At 38.5% G+C, this 21,916-nt stretch overlaps 11 protein-coding genes across 11 annotated transcripts; 3 read left to right on the top strand and 8 right to left on the bottom strand.

The window, feature by feature from the left end:
- Window positions 1-1,278: 1,278 nt before the first annotated feature.
- CBG08649 lies at window positions 1,279-1,953 on the top strand (the record flags this gene model as incomplete). Its single annotated transcript, XM_002636306.1, has 3 exons — window positions 1,279-1,401; window positions 1,451-1,568; window positions 1,613-1,953. The coding sequence occupies 3 exons, from the start codon at window positions 1,279-1,281 to the stop codon at window positions 1,951-1,953; spliced, it is 582 nt and encodes a 193-aa protein (XP_002636352.1).
- Window positions 1,954-2,521: 568 nt separating this feature from the next.
- CBG08650 lies at window positions 2,522-3,176 on the bottom strand (the record flags this gene model as incomplete). Its single annotated transcript, XM_002636307.1, has 2 exons — window positions 2,522-2,700; window positions 2,750-3,176. The coding sequence occupies 2 exons, from the start codon at window positions 3,174-3,176 to the stop codon at window positions 2,522-2,524; spliced, it is 606 nt and encodes a 201-aa protein (XP_002636353.1).
- A 1,013-nt stretch (window positions 3,177-4,189) lies between these two features.
- Window positions 4,190-4,799, bottom strand: CBG08651 (the record flags this gene model as incomplete). Its single annotated transcript, XM_002636308.1, has 2 exons — window positions 4,190-4,362; window positions 4,406-4,799. The coding sequence occupies 2 exons, from the start codon at window positions 4,797-4,799 to the stop codon at window positions 4,190-4,192; spliced, it is 567 nt and encodes a 188-aa protein (XP_002636354.1).
- A 237-nt stretch (window positions 4,800-5,036) lies between these two features.
- On the bottom strand, window positions 5,037-6,062 carry CBG08652 (the record flags this gene model as incomplete). Its single annotated transcript, XM_002636309.1, has 3 exons — window positions 5,037-5,206; window positions 5,283-5,550; window positions 5,943-6,062. 3 exons carry the CDS (start codon window positions 6,060-6,062, stop codon window positions 5,037-5,039), a joined length of 558 nt encoding a protein of 185 aa, XP_002636355.1.
- A 248-nt stretch (window positions 6,063-6,310) lies between these two features.
- Window positions 6,311-6,961, bottom strand: CBG08653 (the record flags this gene model as incomplete). The annotated part of the gene is made up of 3 exons (XM_002636310.2): window positions 6,311-6,480; window positions 6,521-6,791; window positions 6,842-6,961. The coding sequence occupies 3 exons, from the start codon at window positions 6,959-6,961 to the stop codon at window positions 6,311-6,313; spliced, it is 561 nt and encodes a 186-aa protein (XP_002636356.2).
- Window positions 6,962-7,160: 199 nt separating this feature from the next.
- On the bottom strand, window positions 7,161-8,718 carry CBG08654 (the record flags this gene model as incomplete). Its single annotated transcript, XM_002636311.2, has 5 exons — window positions 7,161-7,345; window positions 7,877-8,035; window positions 8,223-8,331; window positions 8,386-8,468; window positions 8,667-8,718. 5 exons carry the CDS (start codon window positions 8,716-8,718, stop codon window positions 7,161-7,163), a joined length of 588 nt encoding a protein of 195 aa, XP_002636357.2.
- Window positions 8,719-9,274: 556 nt separating this feature from the next.
- On the bottom strand, window positions 9,275-10,750 carry CBG08655 (the record flags this gene model as incomplete). Its single annotated transcript, XM_002636312.1, has 3 exons — window positions 9,275-9,345; window positions 9,684-9,911; window positions 10,594-10,750. 3 exons carry the CDS (start codon window positions 10,748-10,750, stop codon window positions 9,275-9,277), a joined length of 456 nt encoding a protein of 151 aa, XP_002636358.1.
- A 531-nt stretch (window positions 10,751-11,281) lies between these two features.
- Window positions 11,282-12,921, bottom strand: CBG08656 (the record flags this gene model as incomplete). The annotated part of the gene is made up of 8 exons (XM_002636313.2): window positions 11,282-11,569; window positions 11,642-11,752; window positions 11,794-12,015; window positions 12,061-12,225; window positions 12,270-12,372; window positions 12,500-12,610; window positions 12,654-12,841; window positions 12,901-12,921. 8 exons carry the CDS (start codon window positions 12,919-12,921, stop codon window positions 11,282-11,284), a joined length of 1,209 nt encoding a protein of 402 aa, XP_002636359.2.
- A 1,464-nt stretch (window positions 12,922-14,385) lies between these two features.
- On the bottom strand, window positions 14,386-14,469 carry CBG27006 (the record flags this gene model as incomplete). Its single annotated transcript, XM_045237320.1, has 1 exon — window positions 14,386-14,469. The coding sequence occupies one exon, from the start codon at window positions 14,467-14,469 to the stop codon at window positions 14,386-14,388; it is 84 nt and encodes a 27-aa protein (XP_045098806.1).
- A 3,055-nt stretch (window positions 14,470-17,524) lies between these two features.
- Window positions 17,525-18,710, top strand: Cbr-pqn-51 (the record flags this gene model as incomplete). Its single annotated transcript, XM_002636314.1, has 3 exons — window positions 17,525-17,872; window positions 17,948-18,553; window positions 18,603-18,710. The coding sequence occupies 3 exons, from the start codon at window positions 17,525-17,527 to the stop codon at window positions 18,708-18,710; spliced, it is 1,062 nt and encodes a 353-aa protein (XP_002636360.1).
- A 440-nt stretch (window positions 18,711-19,150) lies between these two features.
- On the top strand, window positions 19,151-20,031 carry CBG08659 (the record flags this gene model as incomplete). The annotated part of the gene is made up of 5 exons (XM_002636315.1): window positions 19,151-19,269; window positions 19,311-19,461; window positions 19,512-19,646; window positions 19,693-19,818; window positions 19,870-20,031. 5 exons carry the CDS (start codon window positions 19,151-19,153, stop codon window positions 20,029-20,031), a joined length of 693 nt encoding a protein of 230 aa, XP_002636361.1.
- Between the last annotated feature and the right edge of the window lie 1,885 nt (window positions 20,032-21,916).

Below are 21,916 nucleotides of genomic sequence, written 5' to 3'. Positions count from 1 at the left end.
ATGTTGAGACGCCTTCTACAAAACTGAAAATTCGAAGAAAAATATGAGAACCAAAATCGAAAAGTGTTCCTAATCTTCAAATGATAAGAACACAACACTATAAGAGATATTGATGAACGATTCAAAAGAAAAAGAAAGAGGAGGAAATGGGAAATGAAAAATGTGTCAATATTTGATAACAAAGTTCAAAAGGCAAAAAGGAAAATAATTCCAAGACATTAATTTACTTTTAAAGTGCATAAAAATCTGGAAACTTATATAAAACTTTTGCGGACCAGTTGCAGTATTGCACAACGTTGCTGCCATGCCGTGGTCTCTGAATTCTGTGTCGTGTTTGTGTCCATTGGGGCTGAAGAGAAGAGAAAGAGGGAGAGAGTATAGAAAAAGAAGAGGGCGTTAGAGATACAGACAGTTGGGGTTGGAAAAGATGCACGTGCTGGAGACGGAATGAGAATGTAATGCATTAAAGAACTGTGTGCTGTTGTTGTTGTTTTTTTTAAAGAAAAGTTGGTTGGTTTTTGAGACGAGAAAGAAGAATTGAACGCTGAAACGGATTCTCGAAGATTATATTTTTTCTTTATAGGTTTGCATAAAACTTTCGATTCTTATGACCAATTTTAGAACATCCATAATTTCATGATTGGGAAGGCGAACGTGCAAAAAATTGAAACTATAAAATCCCATGTTTACAAATTCGGATTCGAAAAGCAGCTGTCATTGGGCCAAATTCGCATACCGTAAACAATCCAATAGAACGCATTTTTTTTTCTGTAACAGATATCAGAAATTGGTCAACAGACAAATATTTTGTCAGTTGACCACTTTTTGATATCTTTCGCAGAGGATGAGATATCGTAAACACCCTAATAGAAGGCCACATAAACCGCCAACTTTGAGCCCATTTATCTCGGTTCCTGTGATAAATATGAAAAAGTAGTCAACTGGCAAAATGTTTATCCTAATATCATCAATAGTTGACCACTTTTTGATATCTTTCACAGGAACAGAGATATATGAGCTCAAAGTTGATTGCTTGGGTGGTCTTCCATTAGAGTGTTTACGGTGTTTACAGTTGAACAAATTTTCAAAAAAAAATGTTTCATTTATTCTTCATGAACCAAAAAACCAGGCTCTGATCTTATCCTATATGAATCATATGTATTCCAACACACCAAATAAAACACAAAAACTTTCAAAAGAGAAGAAATCTTTGTTTTCCGCACGTCCACATCCAGAAACAGTATAAAATGCCTGAAAAGTTCTACGGATCTCTTTCAAATGTCGAAACAGACTTTCTTTCTCCTTGCTTTTGTCTCTCTGGCTCTCGCGCATCACCCAAAATGTTACTTACCCTTATCCCAAGGAACCGATAAAAACTGTGGCTATGCTCCATCTCAAAGAGTAAGTTTTGAAATATATGAGATTCTCGCCGTTTCAGCCTGTTTTTCAGTTCCACTTCGATCCTGTCACTAACCAATGCCATGCATTCCAATACAAGGGATGTGGTGGAACTATGAACAACTATGAGACTCTCACAGAATGCGCACAAAATTGTGACCTCGATCCAAGTATAGAGATTTTTATTTTCAATCCCGCAGTTTCATATTTGCAGAGAGCTACATCCAATGCCCCCTTGGAACTCCCCCAGTGTTCAACAGTCACGATATGAGCGATTGCCCAGTGAGCGATTCTGAAACTGGAGAAGGATGTGAGAGCAAGGATGCCTACTGCGTCAGCTTCCTGACTATAGGATTGTGCTGCAACCGAACCGTTGTGGATGGGTTAGCAGAGGATAAAAGTGATACATGTCCATCTGGAAATGCTCGTTGGCAAGTTGATGGACTTACTGTGTTGGCTAAATCATGTGATGCCGTCACTTGTCCAGATGGGTTCTCTTGCAAAAATGGAAACTTTTTCTCGTATTGCTGCGAGGATCAAGTTGCACAGAAATAAGACTAATGAACATTGTTATTTTGCTATTGGTGATATCTTGTCTGAACACCTAAATATTTACGTGATAACCAAAACAAATCAAAGAGCAAACACCAAAATTTATATGGGAAAAAAACAGTGAAACAGAATTGAAGAATGACGGATAAGATCTACAGATGAAATTTGAACGGTTGACAGACCCGTTTAAATGTCATACTACCGTATTCAGTAAATAGGTCAAGTCTAAAAAATTGTCGAGATTGGAGAGTTTCCGATATGATCTGCATTCATACGAGGATCATGTTTGGATTTTTTCAGATTCTGAATAAAAAATAAAAAATCATAATTTTTGGTTGATGATATCACTAAATTTCAGGTGCAAAATAGGTTATGGCACACAAGGGTATAAAAGGCTTGGTCAGAAATTGCGCCCCAGCAAACTTGAGATTGGGGCTATCTGGGGCGCGATTTCTGACAAAGCCTTCTGGAACCCTGTGCGTACAGAATCATCTTATTATACTTTTCCATTGAAAAAAACTACAACACGTGCAATAATAAAAATCCTTCATAAAGTCAGAACACAACATTCTTATTTGCAACAATAGGAATAGTAATTTCCCTTGGTACATGTGTATCCTTTAGGGCAAAAATCTTCTCTGCTACAATTCTTTGCAAGTGGAGCTTTTCCATCTTGAAGATACTTCATTCCCATTTCTTCTCCACCTGGACAGCCATGACCAGATGGCGATGAGTCGTTCGTATATAAATCTGAAAATATAGAATTTCATGAAGATAACGGTGACAAAAAAAAACTCACATCTGACCTCTGTACGACAACATATTCCGGGACCTGTAGGATTACAAAAAGTGAGTTGTTCTGCTGTACTAACGCATGTCGGTAGACCTTTTTTATTTTCGCCTGAACCACATGGATGTGTTGTTCCTGCAGTTGTCAATGTTGCTGTCGTGTTGCCTGGACAATGCATTCTGTCCGGATCGTAGCACTCTCTATGACAATCATATTCTCTCGTGAAGCTGTTTTCATTTCCACCACATCCACTGAATCGAAACGCGAGGCATTTATCCATTGAAGGATCGTAGTAGAACCGAATCGAAGATTCCTTCGAGCATGGATTTGTACCCCAATCATCATAGAGGTTGCATTTGGCAGGTCTCACATATTCACAGTAGACGGAGTATGATACAACGAGGATGCTCAAGAGAAGAGCAATCTTCGAATTCATCGTCAGGATGATGGACCAGAGGGTTTCCAGAGTCTTTATATACTCTTGCGATCGAGAAAAATAATACAGAATTGGTGGAAGCAGTAATAAAATATCAACAAAAAAAATTTAATAGTCGTTGTTCAAAAGATCAACTGAAAATGACTTGTATTTTTGATCGAATGATCTGAACTCTGGGTGTTCATTGGTAGAGGATTCCCACACACCATCCCAAAATAAAGGTTCTCTGAGGAATCAACAGATCCTTGCGGTACATACGGAGGGTACAACAATTCGGGGGTACAAAAGGGTACAAAGTGATTTAGGGGTACAAAATTCAAACTTTTCAGGTTTTTTCTACCCCCGAACGGACGGAGTATTTTGTACCCCTTAATTGCTTCGTACCTAATGACTCTAAAATTTTTGTACCCTCCGAGTTATTTGCCAAGGAAAAGGTCTTTTGGAAGAAAACATATTGAAAACATTTTTAAAAAAACATTAAAATGTTTTGAAAAGTATTTTTTTTCTAAAAAGAATTTGTCATTCTTCATTTGCTTTTAAAGAGCAAATACACCCAAAAAGATCTCTTTAGAGGGCTACGCGACGTTTCGAAAGCAGACGGTTCGAAATCAGACGGTTCGAAATCAGACGTTTCGCAAGTGTGACGTTTCGCCGGTGCGACGTTTCGCAAGTAATAGCTTTGCGCTTTTTTGCATCGAAGAAAAGCAAAAACTTGTATTTGAGTGTTTAAGTGGCTTTTCGAACAGAGTTTTGTATATTTGAAGCTTTCAAAGCATTAATTGCCGTACTTGCGAAACGTCTGCTTTCGAATCGTCGCGGAGCCGTAATTTTCGTCAAACTCCACAGTATTCCAGATTATTTTGCTCCATTCAATGAAACTAAAAGATTCCGTTCAGAATTTCATCCATTTTGAAAGTCGTCCGATTTTCCAATTATTTTAATGAGATGAACCGTAATTATGATTGAACTTCAAAACTTTATTTCATTCAAATTATAATTTATTCAGATTTCATTTATTTAGCGCAACAATACGCGTAGAAGTTGCCTTTCTGGCAATCGTATTCATCCGGACAGAACTGATGATCGCATGATTTTCCGATGACGATACGATCCTTTTGCCCACGGAAGACGGAATACTTCTTCTTTCCGTTTGGACAAAATGGATCACGATCTTGGTTTACTTTCTCTGAAATAATACAATGTTTCTTTGAACTTATAAGATTTAACACTTTGTGCTTCCAACGAGCAGCACATTCCAGCTCCATTCGGTCCCATGTGGCAGAAGCTCTTTATATTCGCACACTTGACATCTCCACTGTTCTGTCCACAATCCGTCGATCCATAGACATTTTTCATTGGTGGAGTGTTGGCTGGGCAAAAGAGGTGATCCATTGGAGTGCATCTTTGAACGCACTCATGTCTCTCCGAGAAGTTGTTTTCGTTTCCACCACATCCGAAGTATTTGAAAGGAAGGCAACGTCTCATATCCTTATCGAAATAGAAGCGAATAGAAAAATTGGAACCAGCACATGATTTGCCCAAATCGGCTGGGGAATCACAGAGATTCTGGGAAACGGCAGTGCCGAAAAGGAGAGAAACAAGGAGAAGGGGAAGAGGAATCATCGAAGAATGAAACGAAATGGGAACAACTGCTCTCTTTTATATTGAATCGAATGGTCTTTGGACAATTCATATGGAGTACATCAATGTTTTACGATCGTATTACTGTATTGAAGCAAATGGGGTGCATAATATTTCATTGTGATATTGATCATTCAAGAAAAGAATGTAGTTTGACTTTTATGAGAAAAAATCGGGAATTAATAAAGCTCAGCGAGGCGATGAAGGTTCTCAATAAATTTAGGCACAGCAATAAGCAAAATAATTTCCTTGATGACATTTTGTATTAGCTGGACAGAATGCCGAATCACAAGTCTTTCCGAACAGTGGAAGTTCGATTCCTCCATTGTCAGTGTGATGTTTTTGCTTTCCAGGTCCACACTCTTTAGCGTAGTCTGCATCGACCTTGTCTGGAATTAAAATTTCTATTTATGATTATTATTATAAAATTTATGAAATCTGGAATCCTTGCAGTATCGACCCTACCTCTAATTCTAGAATCACAACACTTTCCAACGAAATGCCCTCTTTTGCAGTAGGCGTTTGGTCCATCGCATTCGAGATTCTCTCTTCCTCCACAACTTGTTTTTCCATTTTTATTCAGAATCGGGTCACTTCCTCCAGGGCACGAGAAATAATCCTGGGGAACACAGAGGAATTGACAGTCCTGACGACTGGCAAAATTGTTGGTATTTCCGCCACAACCAGAATATTTGAAGGCAAGGCATTTCTTTGTTTCCAAATCAAAGTGGTACTGAAAAACCTTCATTGTGCCCAGATTTTCAAACTAGACTTAAAACGTTTTTTTTCTGTCTATATCAAAAATCACACACTCCGGTTCATGTGAGGAATAAAGTGGCCTAACTTTCTCAATACGAATTTTCTAGGCCAACGTAGTTGATGGTCCAGAAACGATCTAACATGTGCCTGGTGTCTTTTCTAGGTCATTTAACATGGTGACCTAACTTTTTTAGTTTTCTAGGCCACCAATTTTTATTGCCTAGAAAGGATCTGATATTTCCTTGGTGGGTTTTCTATTTCATTTTAACAAAATCGGCCTAGAAAACACCAGGTTTATATCAGGCCTATTAATCGGCCGGTGGCCTAGAAAACTCAACCGTGCCTGGATGAAGCTGAAAAACTAACTCTGATCGACGAAGAATTTGAGCATTGTTGGACTCCAAAATGAAGTGGTTGCTGACAGTTTGGACGGAATTGGGCGGAAACTCCCAAACAAAAAATGAGAAAAATTGAAATTTTCAGCATCTAAAGAAATGCTGGTTATGCTGAGAGATTACTGGAAATTCCAGTTTGGAATTCAAACATTTGTAGCAGGAATAATTTTAGATGACTTAAAAACATCTTCAAAGAAAAAATAGTCATGAAAAAAAAAATTTATTCAAAAAGGGAAATCTTTGGTAAGGCACACTCAAGGTTTTATTATGACGGTTCTGAAAGTTTGGCAGGAATCTCATTTTTGGGCAAATCTTGGATTTTAAAAAAAGCAAAGAAAATTAGGCACAGCAATAGGCAAAATAGTTTCCTTGATGGCACTTGGTGTTCTGTGGACAGAATGCAGAATCACATGTTTTTCCGAACATTGGGATGTTAATTCCTCCGATATCCATTTGATGCTTCAGCTTTCCTGGACCGCACTCTTTTTCGTAATCAGCGTTCATCTTGTCTGAAAAGCAAAGTTTTAGCTTCAGCTTTTTTAGCATTACTCACTCTGGCTCCAGCATCACAGCACATTCCCATGAATGGTCCATTCAGGCAGAAAGAATTTGGACCATCGCATTGGAGATTTTCCATTCCTCCACAGTGGGACTTTCCATTCTTTCCGACGACAGCAGCACTTCCACCTGGACAAGTGAAATAATCCATTGGAACACAGAACGATTGGCAATCATTGTAGGAGACAAAGTTGTTGGCATTTCCCCCGCAACCCGAGTATTTGAAGGCAAGACATTTTTTGGCAATGGTATCGAAGTGGAACTTGAAATTGAAGCTATTAGATTCGAGCTTGATGAGGAATTTAAACTTACTCTAACCGATGAAGTGTTGGTACACTGTTTAACTCCAAAATGAAGTGGTTGTTGGCATTCTGGGCGGCACTGAGCAAATGCCACTGCGACAAATACCAGAAGAATTAGACCCTTTATCATCTTCAAAGTATTTAATTAAAATTTTGATTACTGGAGATCAATAATAGGTTAGAGATAATTACAGATGGCTTGGCGACATCTAAGAGAATAACATTTTCAAAGGTATTCAACAGAAACATTTATGCATTAAAAAACATTTGTCATGAAAAGGCTCACGGTTTATGTCACCGGATGATACTTTGATTCTTGTTGGTCCAATTCAAATCGCAGCGCAGCAGTAAGCGAAATAATTGCCTTGGTGACACGTGGATTTCTGCGGGCAAAAGTTAGATCCGCAGGTCTTTCCGAGAAGAGTGACCGAGAATCCGCCCCCAGTTTTGTAAGTGACCTTCTTGGTTCCTGGAGAACATCCTTCTTTCTCACTTCTGTCACTGTTTTCCTTGTCTGCAAAAAATATATTTAACCTTAAAGAGATCCCGTACGTACAGGGTTCCAAAAACTTCTTGTCAGAAATCGCCCCCCCCCCTCCCCCAGTGAACATCCCTATGCTTTTCTTTTTCAAATTATTGAATTTCGTCTGACCTAAAAGTTATCTGGGGCGCAATTTCTGATAATGGCATTTTGAACCCTCTGAGTACGTCATAGGAATAGAGAATTTCCAACATGGTAGAAGATTGTAATGTGATACCTTTCCCATAATAGGAATGTAAAAAAAAACAAAAATGAAATGTATCAAAAAATTCTAGGAAAACTGCGGTTTTATATACTAGCATGTAAATCAGTAACCCTCGAACATTGCTGATGTTTGCTCTCTACGACTATCAAAATAAAAACACGACCCTACCACTTTTCTGCAAATGTTTTTCTATGTGTTCTAAGCTGATCGAAAAACCGAAAGATTACATTTTTGACTATACTACATACTGACATTTTTGTTTTCGAAAGTTGGCGAATAGTCACTAAAATTCAACCAACCTCTGATTGTCTTGTCACAACACTTTCCAAAAAACGCTCCTCTTGAGCAATAGGTGTTTGGTCCGGTGCAGTTTTCGTTGTCGATATGAGCACAGATGGAGCTGTTGGAATTCAGATTGTTGATTGACTTAGATCCAATCGGACATCCCGAATAGTCCACTGAAACAAAATATGATTAGAACTCGAGGATTTTTGGGGTTTGTGAGAAATTTTGAGAACCACAAAACAAAGGAGAAGTTGGGCGGTCCCACTCGTTATCTGTGAGCAATTGATCTGCCACTGAACTCTTTTAGGCATCAACTGTCGCACACACAACAATGTAATACACTCTCAGAACATGACTCACTTGCAAAACACCTCGAGCATCCATTCCACGAGTCAAAGTTGTTCTCGTTTCCGCCACAACCCGAGTACTTGAATGCCAAACATGTCTCCGTATCGGCATCCATATAGAACTGCAAAAATACGAACTATTTGTTCTGGTTAGCACTTTATTAGTAGTCTCTTACTCGGAGAGAGGAAGTGTTTGCGCATTTTTGAACTCCGTGATGAAGAGGAAGTTGACAGTTTGGAAGAAGGTAACCTTTCTCTCCTGAACACAAAATATCAAGTTAAACATACAACAAGTATACATGAATATTTACTGATACTTTTTTAATACCTTCCAACGTCCGCTGAACCTCAATCGGTCCGGTTATAGGTTCTATAGATAACTTGAACTCGAAAAAGGGAACATTCGGTTTGATATTGTCTAGTTGATGAACTTTTTGATAAAACAGTAATAAAGTACCTAGGACAATGCATACTGAGGCCAGCAAGATGAACGAGAGATTCGACAGCATCTCTAGTTAGAGAATGGATCCGAGAAGATGTTTTTTTGGTTTCTGAATCTAATTATTACCTTTAAAAATGTTAGAACAAAGTTGAAGTTCAGCGGGAATTCAAAAAATCATGTTATTTTGTAACGAAAAATAATATTGTGAACATTGTGGATATAATACAAGGGAAGATATTGGTCGATGACATTTAGATAAGGAAAATAGGAAGAGAAGAAGAGAGGGAGTAGACAGAAAAGAAGAGGTCATGGAGGTAATAAGATGAACAATAACATCTGATTTCATCTTTTCTCTTTCATTTTCATTCACTGTTTTTTTCTAGAGAGTAGGTCAAAACTGCTGTTTTTTTAATGAAGAATGTAATTTCAAACCGCCTGACAACGTTTTTGCAATCCTTCAACCCAAAAATAATTCATCAGATTCAAATTTCAAATCAATCAATTAATCTCATCAGAAATGAATATTATTCCAGAACTACACCCTGTATTATAGTATAACGAAAGTATACAATCTTTGGCTTTTTCAACAATGGAAAAATTTAAAAATAAGAGAAAATATTTAGTTAAACAGGAAGAGAAGATTCTTGACGGCGATCGACGTATGGTGGTGGGGCCAAATAGCTGAGTGGAGGGGCTGTAAAATGAGGTTTCAAGGGATCGTCGAGAGAAAGAAGATAATTGAGAACAGATGTTCTTATTTTCTACTTCCTGCTTTTGCTCTTTTTCTAATGTTTTTGTTGTGAAACAGTTGGTTTCAAGGGTCTCGCAAAATATTTCCTGGTGTTATATAACCAGGAAGTTCAGATTTTTTCTGGAAGATCTACTAGAAAATCATAAAAAGATGAGAAGCATGTGCTGGTTGAAAAATGAAAAGCTATAACTAAAATGATGGGATTCGCTTGGATGTTTTTTTTTGAATTTTCATAATATAATGTTTTCCAAAAACATCCTTTTGATGCACAATATACTAACCTTTGAGCTCTACATCGCTATTATTGCTCCGTGACGATCTTCCTGTATGAACTCTCTGTGCAGCACGGCTTCGTCCATGCCATACAATATCTCGAAGAGTTCCTCTTCTCATAACCGGTGGTCCATTTCTGCCACAGTCTAAAGCAACGATGGCAGCAAAGATGAGGGTGAGGATGACAAGAATTACAGCCAGAACGAGAAGTTGGGTCTCGCCACGTGACCAGACATCTGAAAATAAAATGTTTAGGAATTAGGTCAAAAGTAAATATAAATGAACATATGATTGGCTAGAATTACAATAAAATATGTACAAAAGCTTATTTTTCAGTGGATTTTGGCCATTTTGGCCATTTTCAAGAGTGGAGCTCGACTGTCAAGTGTCCGGTTAGCTTGAAAGTTTTGGAGGTTATAAGATAGACCTAGATTGAAAACGTTGCATCTTACAGAATTTTTCGAAAATTCTTACCTTTTCAACTATTTGCCGATTTCTAAAGGCACTAGTTTTTTTCACATTTTCAGTACAAAAACAGTAAAAAATAGTCGTGTTTCAGAAATCAGCAAATAGCTGAAAAGCGAGGGATTTTCAAAAAAAAACAATGAATGCAAAGTTTTCAATCTAGGACTATTTTATACTTTCCAAAAATTTCAAAGTGATCGAAAGCTTGACAGCCGAGCTATAGACTCCTGAAAATGGTCAAAATGGCCGAAAATCAACTGAAACTTTTCGTAATCTTATTGAACGATACTATCACTGCATTCGAGCCAGTTTTACTTTCAAAATACTTCGCCGAAATTTCAATGGCAATAGCTTAGGCATCAATCTCTAGAAATAGATCTGAAATAAGGAACTACAGATCTTATAACCCCGTCAGCTCCTCAGAGACTTGAAACTTTGCTGAACTGCACTTACCGTAACCATTTCCAATGTTATCCAGATTAAACGGGTTTTCAGCAGCAATAGGTCCTGGAGTCGTTGACCAGAATCTCATCTCTTCGGCGTCTTGATATTTTGCGTAGAACGTTGCGTAGAGCATACTCCGTTTCAATCGAAACACGTCGTCGACCATCTGAAACTGATAGTAGATAGTACGAGAGAGTATGGCACATTGTTTTCGTTTCTATTTGTTTTGACAAGGGATGAAAATACAGTTAAAATTAGAGAGATAGGGAAATCATCGGGAGAGAAAAGGAGAAGAGATTCAAAATGGGAGAGAAGAGAAGACAGAAAAAATGGAATGCACGGGTGGGTGATAATACTTATTTCTCTTTTTCCTCTCCCCATCTCTATTGTTTTTTTTTCTTCGTTCGCATCTTTTCATCGCTGATCGATTATTCGCAAAACCGTTTTTTTATTATTTCCAGAGATGGAAAGAAACTGAAAGCGGGAGAGATAGAATTCATATGCGCTCCTCTTTTCTTGGTCAACAACAAAAAAGTATACTGTTCTCGTGATTCCCATAAACCATATAGATTTTCCAACCGGTCCACAGAAGCCTGATTTTTCGAAGGCATCCAATAAAAAATAAAACAAAACCTGAAATCAATCTTCAAACTGAGCTGATTCAAACAGGCACAAACAATATAATCTTTATTGTGATTTACAAGAATACTGTAATTGAGTTTTCAATAGTCGACCGACACGTTGGACACTCTCGGAAATCGCTGGCATCATAGCAATCGGAACATGTGATCAAATGACGGCAAGGCATGAAAACGATGGATGGTTTTGTCGCCAAACAGATGCAACACTCAGCTACCAACTTTTCCTGAAGACGTTGGAAATCACGATTGCGGCATCGAAGTTGCTCCTCGACTTCCTCAACCCGACGTTCCATGGAGTGTTTTGTCTCAGTGACGTTGGCTTCCAGTTGTGGGAAACTGTCGAACTGAAATTAGGAGTTAAGAATTATTAAGACATAGAACATTCGTCTAACTTTTGAACTTCAGTGAAAACTAACCAATTGTTTATACAACGATTTCACAGCATTAATGTTGGGAAGGAATTCAGTGGACAGATCAACCAGTTGACTTTGCTTTTTAGCGAGTTCATCAAGTAATACCAAAGGTTTCTGAAAGGCTGTTTAGAAATTCTCGAGTTGTTCCAACCCACCAACTGATAGCTCTTCTCCTCTAAACGTTTTGTCACATTTGTCTGCTCATCCAGAAGCGCGCTCTTCCGTTCTAGCTCCCCTTCGACGTCGGTCTTCTGCTTTTGAAGTATCAAAATCTCCTCGTCTCGACGCGCCTTTTCCTCCGAATAAATTTTTTTACGATGCTCAGACAGCTCTTTTTGGTCATGAATCTCTTGTTGTTGACGGTAGTTTTGAATTGTCTGCAACAATATTAAATTTTGACTATGCTATGATACTCAAGCAACCATCTTATCCAACTTATCAGCGGCCTCGATTTTCTCCTCCATCAACCGATTCATTTCTTCTCTACAGTCTTTCAAATCCTGCTCCGAATCCTCGAAGGACCGTTTCAAATCTTGAACTTCGCCCAGAAGTTGTTCTTTTTCATTCTCCAAATGATTTATTCTATTCTGAAACTTCAAGTAGGTTCCGAATGTTCAACAAACAAGGTCACCTTGAGGATAGTGAACTGGCTGTCCACCTCCTTTCGATCTCGTTCTTTCTCTTTTTCCAGTGTTGCGAGGAGACGAACAATGTCGTGAGAGTCTCGGGTACTTCTGTAAAGAACGAGAACAGCTGGATTAGAAAGTGAGAGAAAGTAGAAAAGAGAATTCAGGTCAACGTTTTGTGATTCCGTGTTTACAGGTTATGCTAATGCTCCTATTTCAGTAGGTTCTGACTCACTTTGGGGTTGACAAATGGAACGAGGATGATCTTCCTACAGATAGGTTTCGATGGGGTTTAGATGAGCTGCTATGTGGATGAAGAGTTGTTACAGATGTTGACATCAAGTCTCTGAAAATCTAGAATTCAAATTATATAGGTTCTTGTGCAGTACCCTGGATGATGATGTTTCCGGCTCGATCTGGGTTCTCCCCTTCCAGAGACTCGATTCAAAATATCTAACATTACATCAAAGTTTTCAAATCTCTCAAAGTCTTTTGATCCATCTTTAGAGTTTTCTTTAAGAGCGGCAATTATGTCTTCTTGGTTGTAACCCCATTCAGATGCCATCTTTATTTGGTCCTGAAAATATTACAATTACCTCCAAAACAATTTTTTTTCAAAAAATCTTCAAAACTTACATTCATAGAAAGCTCGGTCATCTTTAATGGAAGTTGATACTGCCTAGGGAATTATTACCTCAAATAGGGTTTTTTATTGACTCGAAGATGTGTAAAAAAACTCGTATACACCAAAAAAGTCAATATGCAAAGAGTGCCAAAATCTAAATCAAACATTAAAAAGCCTTACGACAGACTAAAAAAAGTACAAAAATATAGGGGAACAGATGTTATCAGAGTGTGAAGTTGCACATCGAGCAAACAAACAATAAAAACTTGAAAATGGAAAAGAATGGCAGCGGCGGTGTGGGAAGAAAAAAGTGAGCGGTACGGCGCTTTGAAATTTATGCGGACGAGATGGTTGGGAAGGCAATCCGATTACTGTTTAGTACGTCAAGTTTTTGTGTGTTTGAGTCTGTAAAAATGTATAACAGAGGTTCGGATGAATTCTGAAAAAAAATGATGGAAGGAGATAGGGCAAATTTGATTATAGAGTAGATTGTATAGTTTTGAGAAGTTGATTTTTAACAGTTGAATGTTTATTTTCTTCTTCAGATTTTTAAAATTTTCGGCAAGATCCAAAGTTTTAAAACTACGACAATGGATTTCCGTGAGTAATCGAAATTATCAGAAATGTCAGGAACTCTGCTCTGGTAATCATCAAGGATCATGTCTTTACCTATCGAACACAATACCCACATCTTCCATAATAACTAAGTGTATAAGAAACCCCTGTTTTCTTATTCATAAAACTTCTACATTTATTCAAAAAGTTCAGCCCGGGCGAAAATTTCGAGAAACGCCCAAAAATCAAATTCTCAAACTACACATATCCATCATGAATAAGTCCCTTGCACCCTATGGATTGCTCAGGCTGAACCAGAGTCAGCTACCATAACCCTCACACTCTCTGTTCTATCATCTATCCGAGTGTCATACCCCTGTTGCGCAATAAATTTACCAACAGACGTACCAAAAAAGATGACATCAATGAGTGCATTTTCTCGTCACAAAACAAGTCAATTCATTTGCAAGAACGAGGTCAATCTCCACCGTAACCCAGGTCGCCAGAAGATGCAATAAAAAAGCCTGATGAAGGATGCCGCGTCTTCGGGAACCCATCGTAAACCGTCGGAGCTTTCTTTAAGAAGTGGATATCGGTTAACACCGGACGCGACAAAAGTCATATAAAGAAATTAGCAGCTCGTTGATTATGTATGTGGGATATATTATGTGTTGTCTAATAGAAGACTATACTCTGCTGGACATAATTATAAAGCCACTTTTATTTTCGAGTTTTTTCGAAAACTGGGAAAATTGATTGAACAGCATATGGTTGTCATTAATACTATTTTGAAATGTCAATTATTGAATATCATTTGATACCGCTATCGTTTCTTTATATTGGAAATTTCGAAAAAATGACACAAAAAAGTGGACATAATTATAAAGCCACTTGAAACAATCCAATATAACTTTAGATCTAGGTATTAAAATGTGAAGAAACTACAAAATATAGCAAATACAACTCAATATAGTCCTATTAACATGAGAAACTTGGTTGTATCTGTACTCATAATTTTGTCTCATCCGTTTTTGGCCAACTTACACTGAAAGTGAAGTTTTTCGTTGATAGCTGTTCTGAAAATCATGAGGACTTTAATTTTTTGAGTGTTTTAGTATTATTCTCAAATGCATCACTTATTTAACTATCGAAAGCATCATGATTTTTTCACCAACCGAAACAAAAACCTGCATTTCAATTCATTGTGGTCGCTATCTTCCGCGTGATACTGTACCTTGCTCAGTAGACATTTGACTCAGCTGATTAGCATAAAAGGAAGATACGCTTGTGTTCATTTAGGAACATACATAAAACAATGGAAAACTGTATCTGTGTTCATAGAATCACGCAAATTTTCGGACCACATAAATTTCAAAGAAAACCTTGGGTTATGGTGGGGTAGAGTTGGAAGTTGGTCAATTGTTGATATGCTCCTCTTCTGAAATCACAATTTGTAGAAGGATACATCGTACACTACCAAACCTCAATCAAGGATATGCTTTCGTTAAGGGCATTCATGTAGGCTTTGTGATTCATTCGAAATCGGCGTAACTCCAAATCATACTTCTCGTGTATATCCCTATCCGATAAGTGCCCAGGCACCCATGTTCTCCAGAGATTTGAAGAAACTTATTCCAAAACTTTGAGAAATGAAGAAGAGGCTAGAAACGAACGACACGCCAGAAAATACTTTCTTCACCGACGTTCCCCTCAGGCTCCACCAGAAGAATTGGAGGATCAGGAATGTGTTATCTGTTTGGCGGAAATGACCAATCGGATTGAAACTGTCAAATGTGGAAAATGCAGTCGACGGTACCATCACCATGTGAGTATTTCTAGTATTTAATTTTAAGAAAATGGATCATTTTCAGTGCATCGAATCTTGGCTGGAACAAAACAGAGTTTGTCCAACTTGCAACGAAGGCATGCTAGGCGAGGAAGCGTTCCCATCGCTTTGATCTGTGATTTAAAAAAAAACTTTCATATCTTGACTTTGTATTTTCAATTCGTTTTATTTTTGGGTATTAAGTGTTGTGAATTTGTTTCATAACCTTTTAGCACACTATTGTACACTTTGTTTTGTATATTCATGCCGTATTTCCTCTAATAGAAGCCTATTCGAATGTTCTATTTTAACTTGGGATGTGCTTTTTTTTGTGTCAATAACACATTTATTGGAATATTTTTTATAGAATGTCTTCAAACTGAAGAATTCCGCATTTCCTCTAGTAGACCCAAACTTTGAGCTCATGTATCTCGATTCCTGTGTAAGATATCAACAACTTGTCAACGGGTAAAATATTGGTGATATAATGATAAATAGTTTATCAGTTTGAAGACATTCTATAAAAAATATTCCAATGTGTTATTGACACAAAAAAAACACATCACAAGTTAAAATAGAACATTCGAATATGGAAAAGATACTACACTGAATTAGAAGTGCCTCCTGCTTCACTACCCTCGGAGCATCAATCTTGTTTCAGACAGTTAGTATTATCAAATTTATTTAAATTTCTATGGGAGAATTCTTTCATTGTTTTGAAATTGCTACAGTATTTAGTAGGGTTTTCATTTTTCCGAATGTTTCAATGAGTTTTTCGGTGTTTGATGATAAATTTTGGGTTTCTCGGGAACAAATTAGTGTATTTATGCAAGATTAATTCAGCGGTATGGAAATGTTTAACGGGTTCATAATCAGACTTCAGAGCAGTTATTTCGTCTTCCTGTGAGACCGTATAAATCGAGGAGAAACCAAAAAGCAGGAGAAAATACGGTTGAAAACTGATACAGTAGTCCACCGATTCTCCCGAATGGAGTCAATAGTTAGGCTGGTTTTCAGCAAACTTACGAATTAAATACTCAAGATAAATATTTTTTTTAATTTTCAGAGCTTTTTGCTTCTGAACCTCATTTTCGGCTAAATAATTGGTTACTCTTGATTCGGAAAGGAACGATGGATTGCGGTAATCAATTCGGCATTTTCTCCCGCTTCCGTTTCTCCCACTTTTCTCTCAAACAATCGATTTATGAAATTTGTGTGTGTGTTTTTCTGATACGAAATTAGAAATATGATTGTAGCATCTCTAAAATCTGTTTGTCACCAAAAAACCGAACTTCAAAAACCGAACTTTCCTCATCGAAGTTTTCAGCTCGTTAAATCTTTTTATGCATATCGATGAGAATTATCACAAATCTTCCTGGTTGATCTTATTATCTATAACGAAGATTAGTCGCCCTTTTTTCTTTTTTTCAATAATCTCTTTTGCACTAGTTTTTCGTTCTTCGAAAGTCGTTTTTCGACTTCATGAAAGTCCGCAACAAGTCGTCAGTGTGTTTGCGTCTGTTCCCTGTTCAAAACTGTGGTCGTTCCCCACTTCTTTACATAATCTCGCAAACTTCTCGTTCTCTTTCCCATTTCCATCTCTATTCACTTTCCGATTTCAGTGTTGAAACAGGCCAAATACCGTGTTTGAATTGGCGGCAGTCGACAACCTGCACATCATTCTCGTCACTGACGTCACCCCTCCCGCTGCGGCGTATATATACTCAGTCGATCGTCGCTGCTGCTGCCAGATTGGTGAGTCAAAATTACTCTCTCGTTGCGTGGGCTTGGGTGTTTTGAGGCCCAGGATATACCTGGGCTGCAGAAGTAACAAGAAACCTTAAAAATCTGTTGAAAATTGCTAGAAATTATCAAATCATCATTTTTATTGATTTGGACATGAGGCGACCTTAATTTCGAAATATTTAGTATGCAATTATGAAACTAAAAAACATCAACCAAACGGAAAGGAGTAAACAAATTCATATCTGAAGCTTTTATCGACTAAAAATTGTGCTTTCTCAAACTTTCCTCTTTCGTTGTTCCTAGTGTATCCACGATTCTTGTGACTATAAAAGAGAGGAAGAATCAATAAAATTTTCTCGGTTCGGGAGAATCTTCCGCTATAATAAACCGGTTTCGTAGTGCCTTCTCGAAGTGATTAGAAGCAGAGAACATTCCCAGAACATATCACCAGCAGGAAGTTTAGTTGAATTACTTTTGCAGGAAGCTGGAACGATAAGTGAAGTATCGACATGGCGCACGGAAATGGGATTGCCGACATTTACAAGTCGGTAATTGCCGATGTGATCAGTAACATGAGAGAGGCGTTTCTCGACGAAAACATAGATGTCGATGTACTCGCTCAGTTGAAAAAAGAGTGGGAGGATAAAGTGAACTCCAGCGGATGCGTGGATCTGGAGAGTAATGCGGCTCCACCGGCTCCACGCCAGCAACAACCACATGTAGCACCTAATCCAGTTCGTCCGAATCCAATTCCTCAAAGAGTTAATCCGGTGCAACAGCAACAGCAGCCAAGAACGACATTGGCTGCTCTTCATATGGGAGATACGCCGATCCGAATGGCCTATACTCAGCCAGGGGTGAGGATTGAATCTGTTTGAATGCAGTTAATCATTTTTCTCCGCTGTTGAAATAGCTATATTCGTATTTTGCAGCAACATCAGCCACAACAAGTTCGAATGTTCCCCCAACAATTTCAAAATCAACTCCAGTTCCCTGCAGGACAGTTTGTTGTGGTACAACAACCCGGAGGTGTTCCAATGTCGCTGATGCCGAACCAATTGCAACATCGTTTAATGCCACAAGTTCAGCAGCAGCAACTTCAACAGCAGCCACAACAACAACAGAGCAATCAGCTCACTCATATGAATCAAATGGACGGGAATGGCGGCTCCGAGTCTGATGGGGAAGGATGCAGTGAGCCTTTGAAGGTTCGTCGGGCAAGAGCAAAAGCTTCTACGAAGGTCCGCGGAACAGGAGCCAGCAAGAAGGAAGCGATGAAAGTTTTGGGTTCAATGTTGAGAGATATCCAACTCGACGGCGGTGGTGGTGGAATGTCCGACTCTTCAAGTGACGATGAAGTCGAAGACGATGATGATCCACTAAGAAGAATCGCCGATCGTATGGGTAACGGAGAGGTCGAAGACGGTGATCAAGTTGCCGAAGAGGAGCCTTTGAATTCAGAAGACGACCAGTCGGATGACGAAGACTTGACTATGCTCTTTGATGCTGATAACGTTGTCATGTGCCAGTTCGAGAAGGTAATTTATCAAAACGTAATACAATTAGAACATATTTGTAATATTCCAGGTGAATCGTGCTCGTACCAAATGGAAGTTCCAGCTCAAGGATGGAATTATGCATATCGACAAAAAAGACTATTGCTTCCAGAAATGCACCGGAGAAGCAGAATGGTGATCATCCGCTCGACATCATTCTCTCATTCTTCCTTCCAAAAATCTATTCCAATTCTCATTTCCAGCTAGTCCGGACATATTTTTCTCGAAAATCGTCCGTCTCATGCACTGTGATTTACTCTTTCTCTCTCTCTCACCCTGTTTTAATTTTCTCTCTCTCCACATCATCAGCGATTCCACCCAGCCTGTTCGATTCTTAATTATTTGTCTCTCCCCGTAAAATGCATAGCATTGAATGTAAGCTAATTTCCATTTAACATTCATTTTCCTTAAGATCCTTGTGTCTGTGTCTCATTTCACTTGCTTCATTCGTAGAGCTATCTATAAAATTTCACACATCTCGGTTTAGAAAACGCTTTTAATGGATGAAGTTTTAAACTCTGGACTTATTGTGTGTTGACATTGCATCTCAAGGATTTTCTTAACAGAATTGAATCACAGATGGCGTTACTGGCGGGTCTACGAGAAGAGGAGCTGAAAAGATTCTTGAGCGAGGAAGCCAAGATTTTGACAGTGCGTCATTTAGAACGATTCCAGCTACAAATTACAGCTGTTTCAAGGTATAAAAATACTGTTTTACCGTAAGTCAACCAAATTATAGAGCAGGAAAAATCGTTCGTGGAGTGCTCGATCAAAAATCTCGGATTACAAGAGAATGGTTGCTTCGCGAGAAGTACGAGACTCCGTATATCGTTGAATTGCCCAACGATCATCCAGTTGTCACCGAAAGTGTCAGATATAGCGTTTCATTGGTGATTAGAGAGAGTTGCTTGATGCATAGTAATCAATCGATTGTTTACAGCCACGTGGCAAACAACCAATTGTATTGAAATACGAAAATCAGACAGCGTCAACGTCTTCTGAAATGAAACCAAAGGCCAAGAGAATCCGAACGGCTGCTCATCTTCTTGGAGATAAAGAGGATTATTGTTGTAAAGTGGGTGATTGTTGACTTGATAAGTATGTTGATTTCAATATTTCAGAATTGCTTCAAACGTTTCACCAGAAAATTCAACTTGGAACGGCACGAAATCGATTGCACACCACAACCATTCGTCTACCAATGTCCAGTATGTCATCGGAAATACCACAAGAGTCGGTATTATGGGGTAAATTCATGCTGACTTCATTCTGCAATTCGTTCAAATAGCTCATTCCAGAAGCACATTCTACAGCACGAAGCCGAAGAAAATCAACAACAACGAGAGGCAAAATCCAGAAGACTCGCCATCGAGCATTCGAGCATGGAAGAAATCCGAAAGAAGGCTGAAGAATCCGTTAATAAACTTTCGATTCCATATGAGTTTGGTGCATTTCTTTAGTCTCAATAATAAACCCTTAATTGAATTTCCAATGTTGATGTTGCCTCGCATTTCGCTTCCCTTCTCAAATGTTCATGAACAAAAAACACGTCACTTGGATATATTCATCGGGTGCCTGGAAACAGCGGATTTCTTACATAATCGTGTTCTATGAAACTTCTAAAAAAGGTCGCTCCTTTGAGTGTACTAGCAGAGACTAGCAGAGATGACCGGAAGAGATTAACGGAAATTTACGGAAGACGGTTTATCTTCGAAATGAAAAATGCTACCAAAAAGCTGTCAACAGACAAAATGTAGATCTCAATGAGAGTTATCGAATGGTATAAAATTTTTTCGAAATTTCGTTGGATTATTTAAATAGAGTCTTTCTTCCGTCTTCCGTGTGCCAGACGGAACACGGAACAAACGCCATATCTCAACTCCCCATCACTATTATGAGATAACTTTTATACCAATAAATAACTCTCATTGAGATCTAGATTTTGTCCGTTCACAACTTTTTGGTAGCATTTTTCATTTTGGAAATAAACCGTCTTCCGTAAATTTCCGTAAATATCTTCCGCTCATCTCTGATGACTAGCGATCTGAGTGAGTGGGAAGAAGGACGACCGGATTCACGAGGCGATCGTTAGAAGTAAAAATCTGAAAAGCTCCCGGACCACTATAACTTGAGAACGGATTCTTGTTTTAAAATTTGAATTTTTGCATTTTTCAAAAATAAAAGTCGGACAAAAATGAACATGATAGCAATAGAAAGCGATAAATCGCAATAACAAATGACACTTGAAAGCAATAAAATAGAGAAAAATCAAACAGAAAGTTTCGTCTTCAACGCCTCCTCGTGACGTCTTGTACTCGCTTCGGAATTTGTTCACTTGATGCAGACGGCTTACACGATCACTCCGTGCATTGGCTCGAGCGCTGGGATCATCTCGGCGATTTTCGCTTTCTGCTCAGCGATCGCGACTTGTAGTTTCTTCTCTAAAATTAATATGAGGTCAAATTATCGATTTTCTGGATCTAAGATGGTCTTACTCTTGAGTTTGAGCTCGTCTACGTCGTTTCTGAGCATCGATTCGTAGGACTATTTATCGAACGCGTCGATCAGCGATTCGAAAACATCGCCGCACTCCTTGTCAGCAAAATCTTTCTATCCAACTCGTTCATTAGCTCTTCGTGGGCCGCATTTTACTCTTTCTCCAACTCCTCTGTGCAATCAGTTTCTCGTTGATTTCTGTCCGCTCACGGAGTTCTTGTTCTAATTCTTCGCGTTGCGGCGCGAATTTCGCTCTATCCATGGCGACACGTTCTGTGAACGCTTCCAACTGTTGTGCCGTCATCTATTTCCTCGCCTTTTCATGGGGAACTGAAAAAAAATAGAAATTTGAAGTTTTTTCAGAGAGAAAGGGGGAAAATACCTCGGTTTTTTGCCAAGTCTTGTGGAAACTTGGCTAGATGAAGGTGCCGAATCTTTCGGCGTCTTTTGGATTATTCACAAAACTTTCCATCTTTTGCATTATAAATGGACAAAAAAACTAGCAGAATAAGAAAAAAATCAAAAGATAAATACGAGAAAAAAAAAGTTTTTTAAAGGAGCATACAGTACTACTATTTGGTGGGTTTCGACACGAATTGACATTTTGCATGTTCAATTCCTGAATTTCCTGAATTTTTGGCACCGCGACGTTTCGGAAGACGACGTTTCGAAAGTGTGACGTTTCGCAAGTGTGACGTTTCGCAAGTGTGACGTTTCGCAAGTGTGACGTTTCGCAAGTGTGACGTTTCGCAAGTGTGACGTTTCGCAAGTACGGCAATTAATGCTTTGAAAGCTTCAAATATACAAAGCTCTGTTCAAAAAACCATTTAAATACTCAAATACAAGTTT

This window comes from Caenorhabditis briggsae (assembly GCF_000004555.2).
Source record: "Caenorhabditis briggsae complete genome, chrV, whole genome shotgun sequence".
Classification (NCBI taxonomy): domain Eukaryota; kingdom Metazoa; phylum Nematoda; class Chromadorea; order Rhabditida; family Rhabditidae; genus Caenorhabditis; species Caenorhabditis briggsae.
The sequence above is the reverse complement of the archived record's forward strand: the minus strand, read 5'-3'. Positions and strand labels throughout refer to the sequence as shown.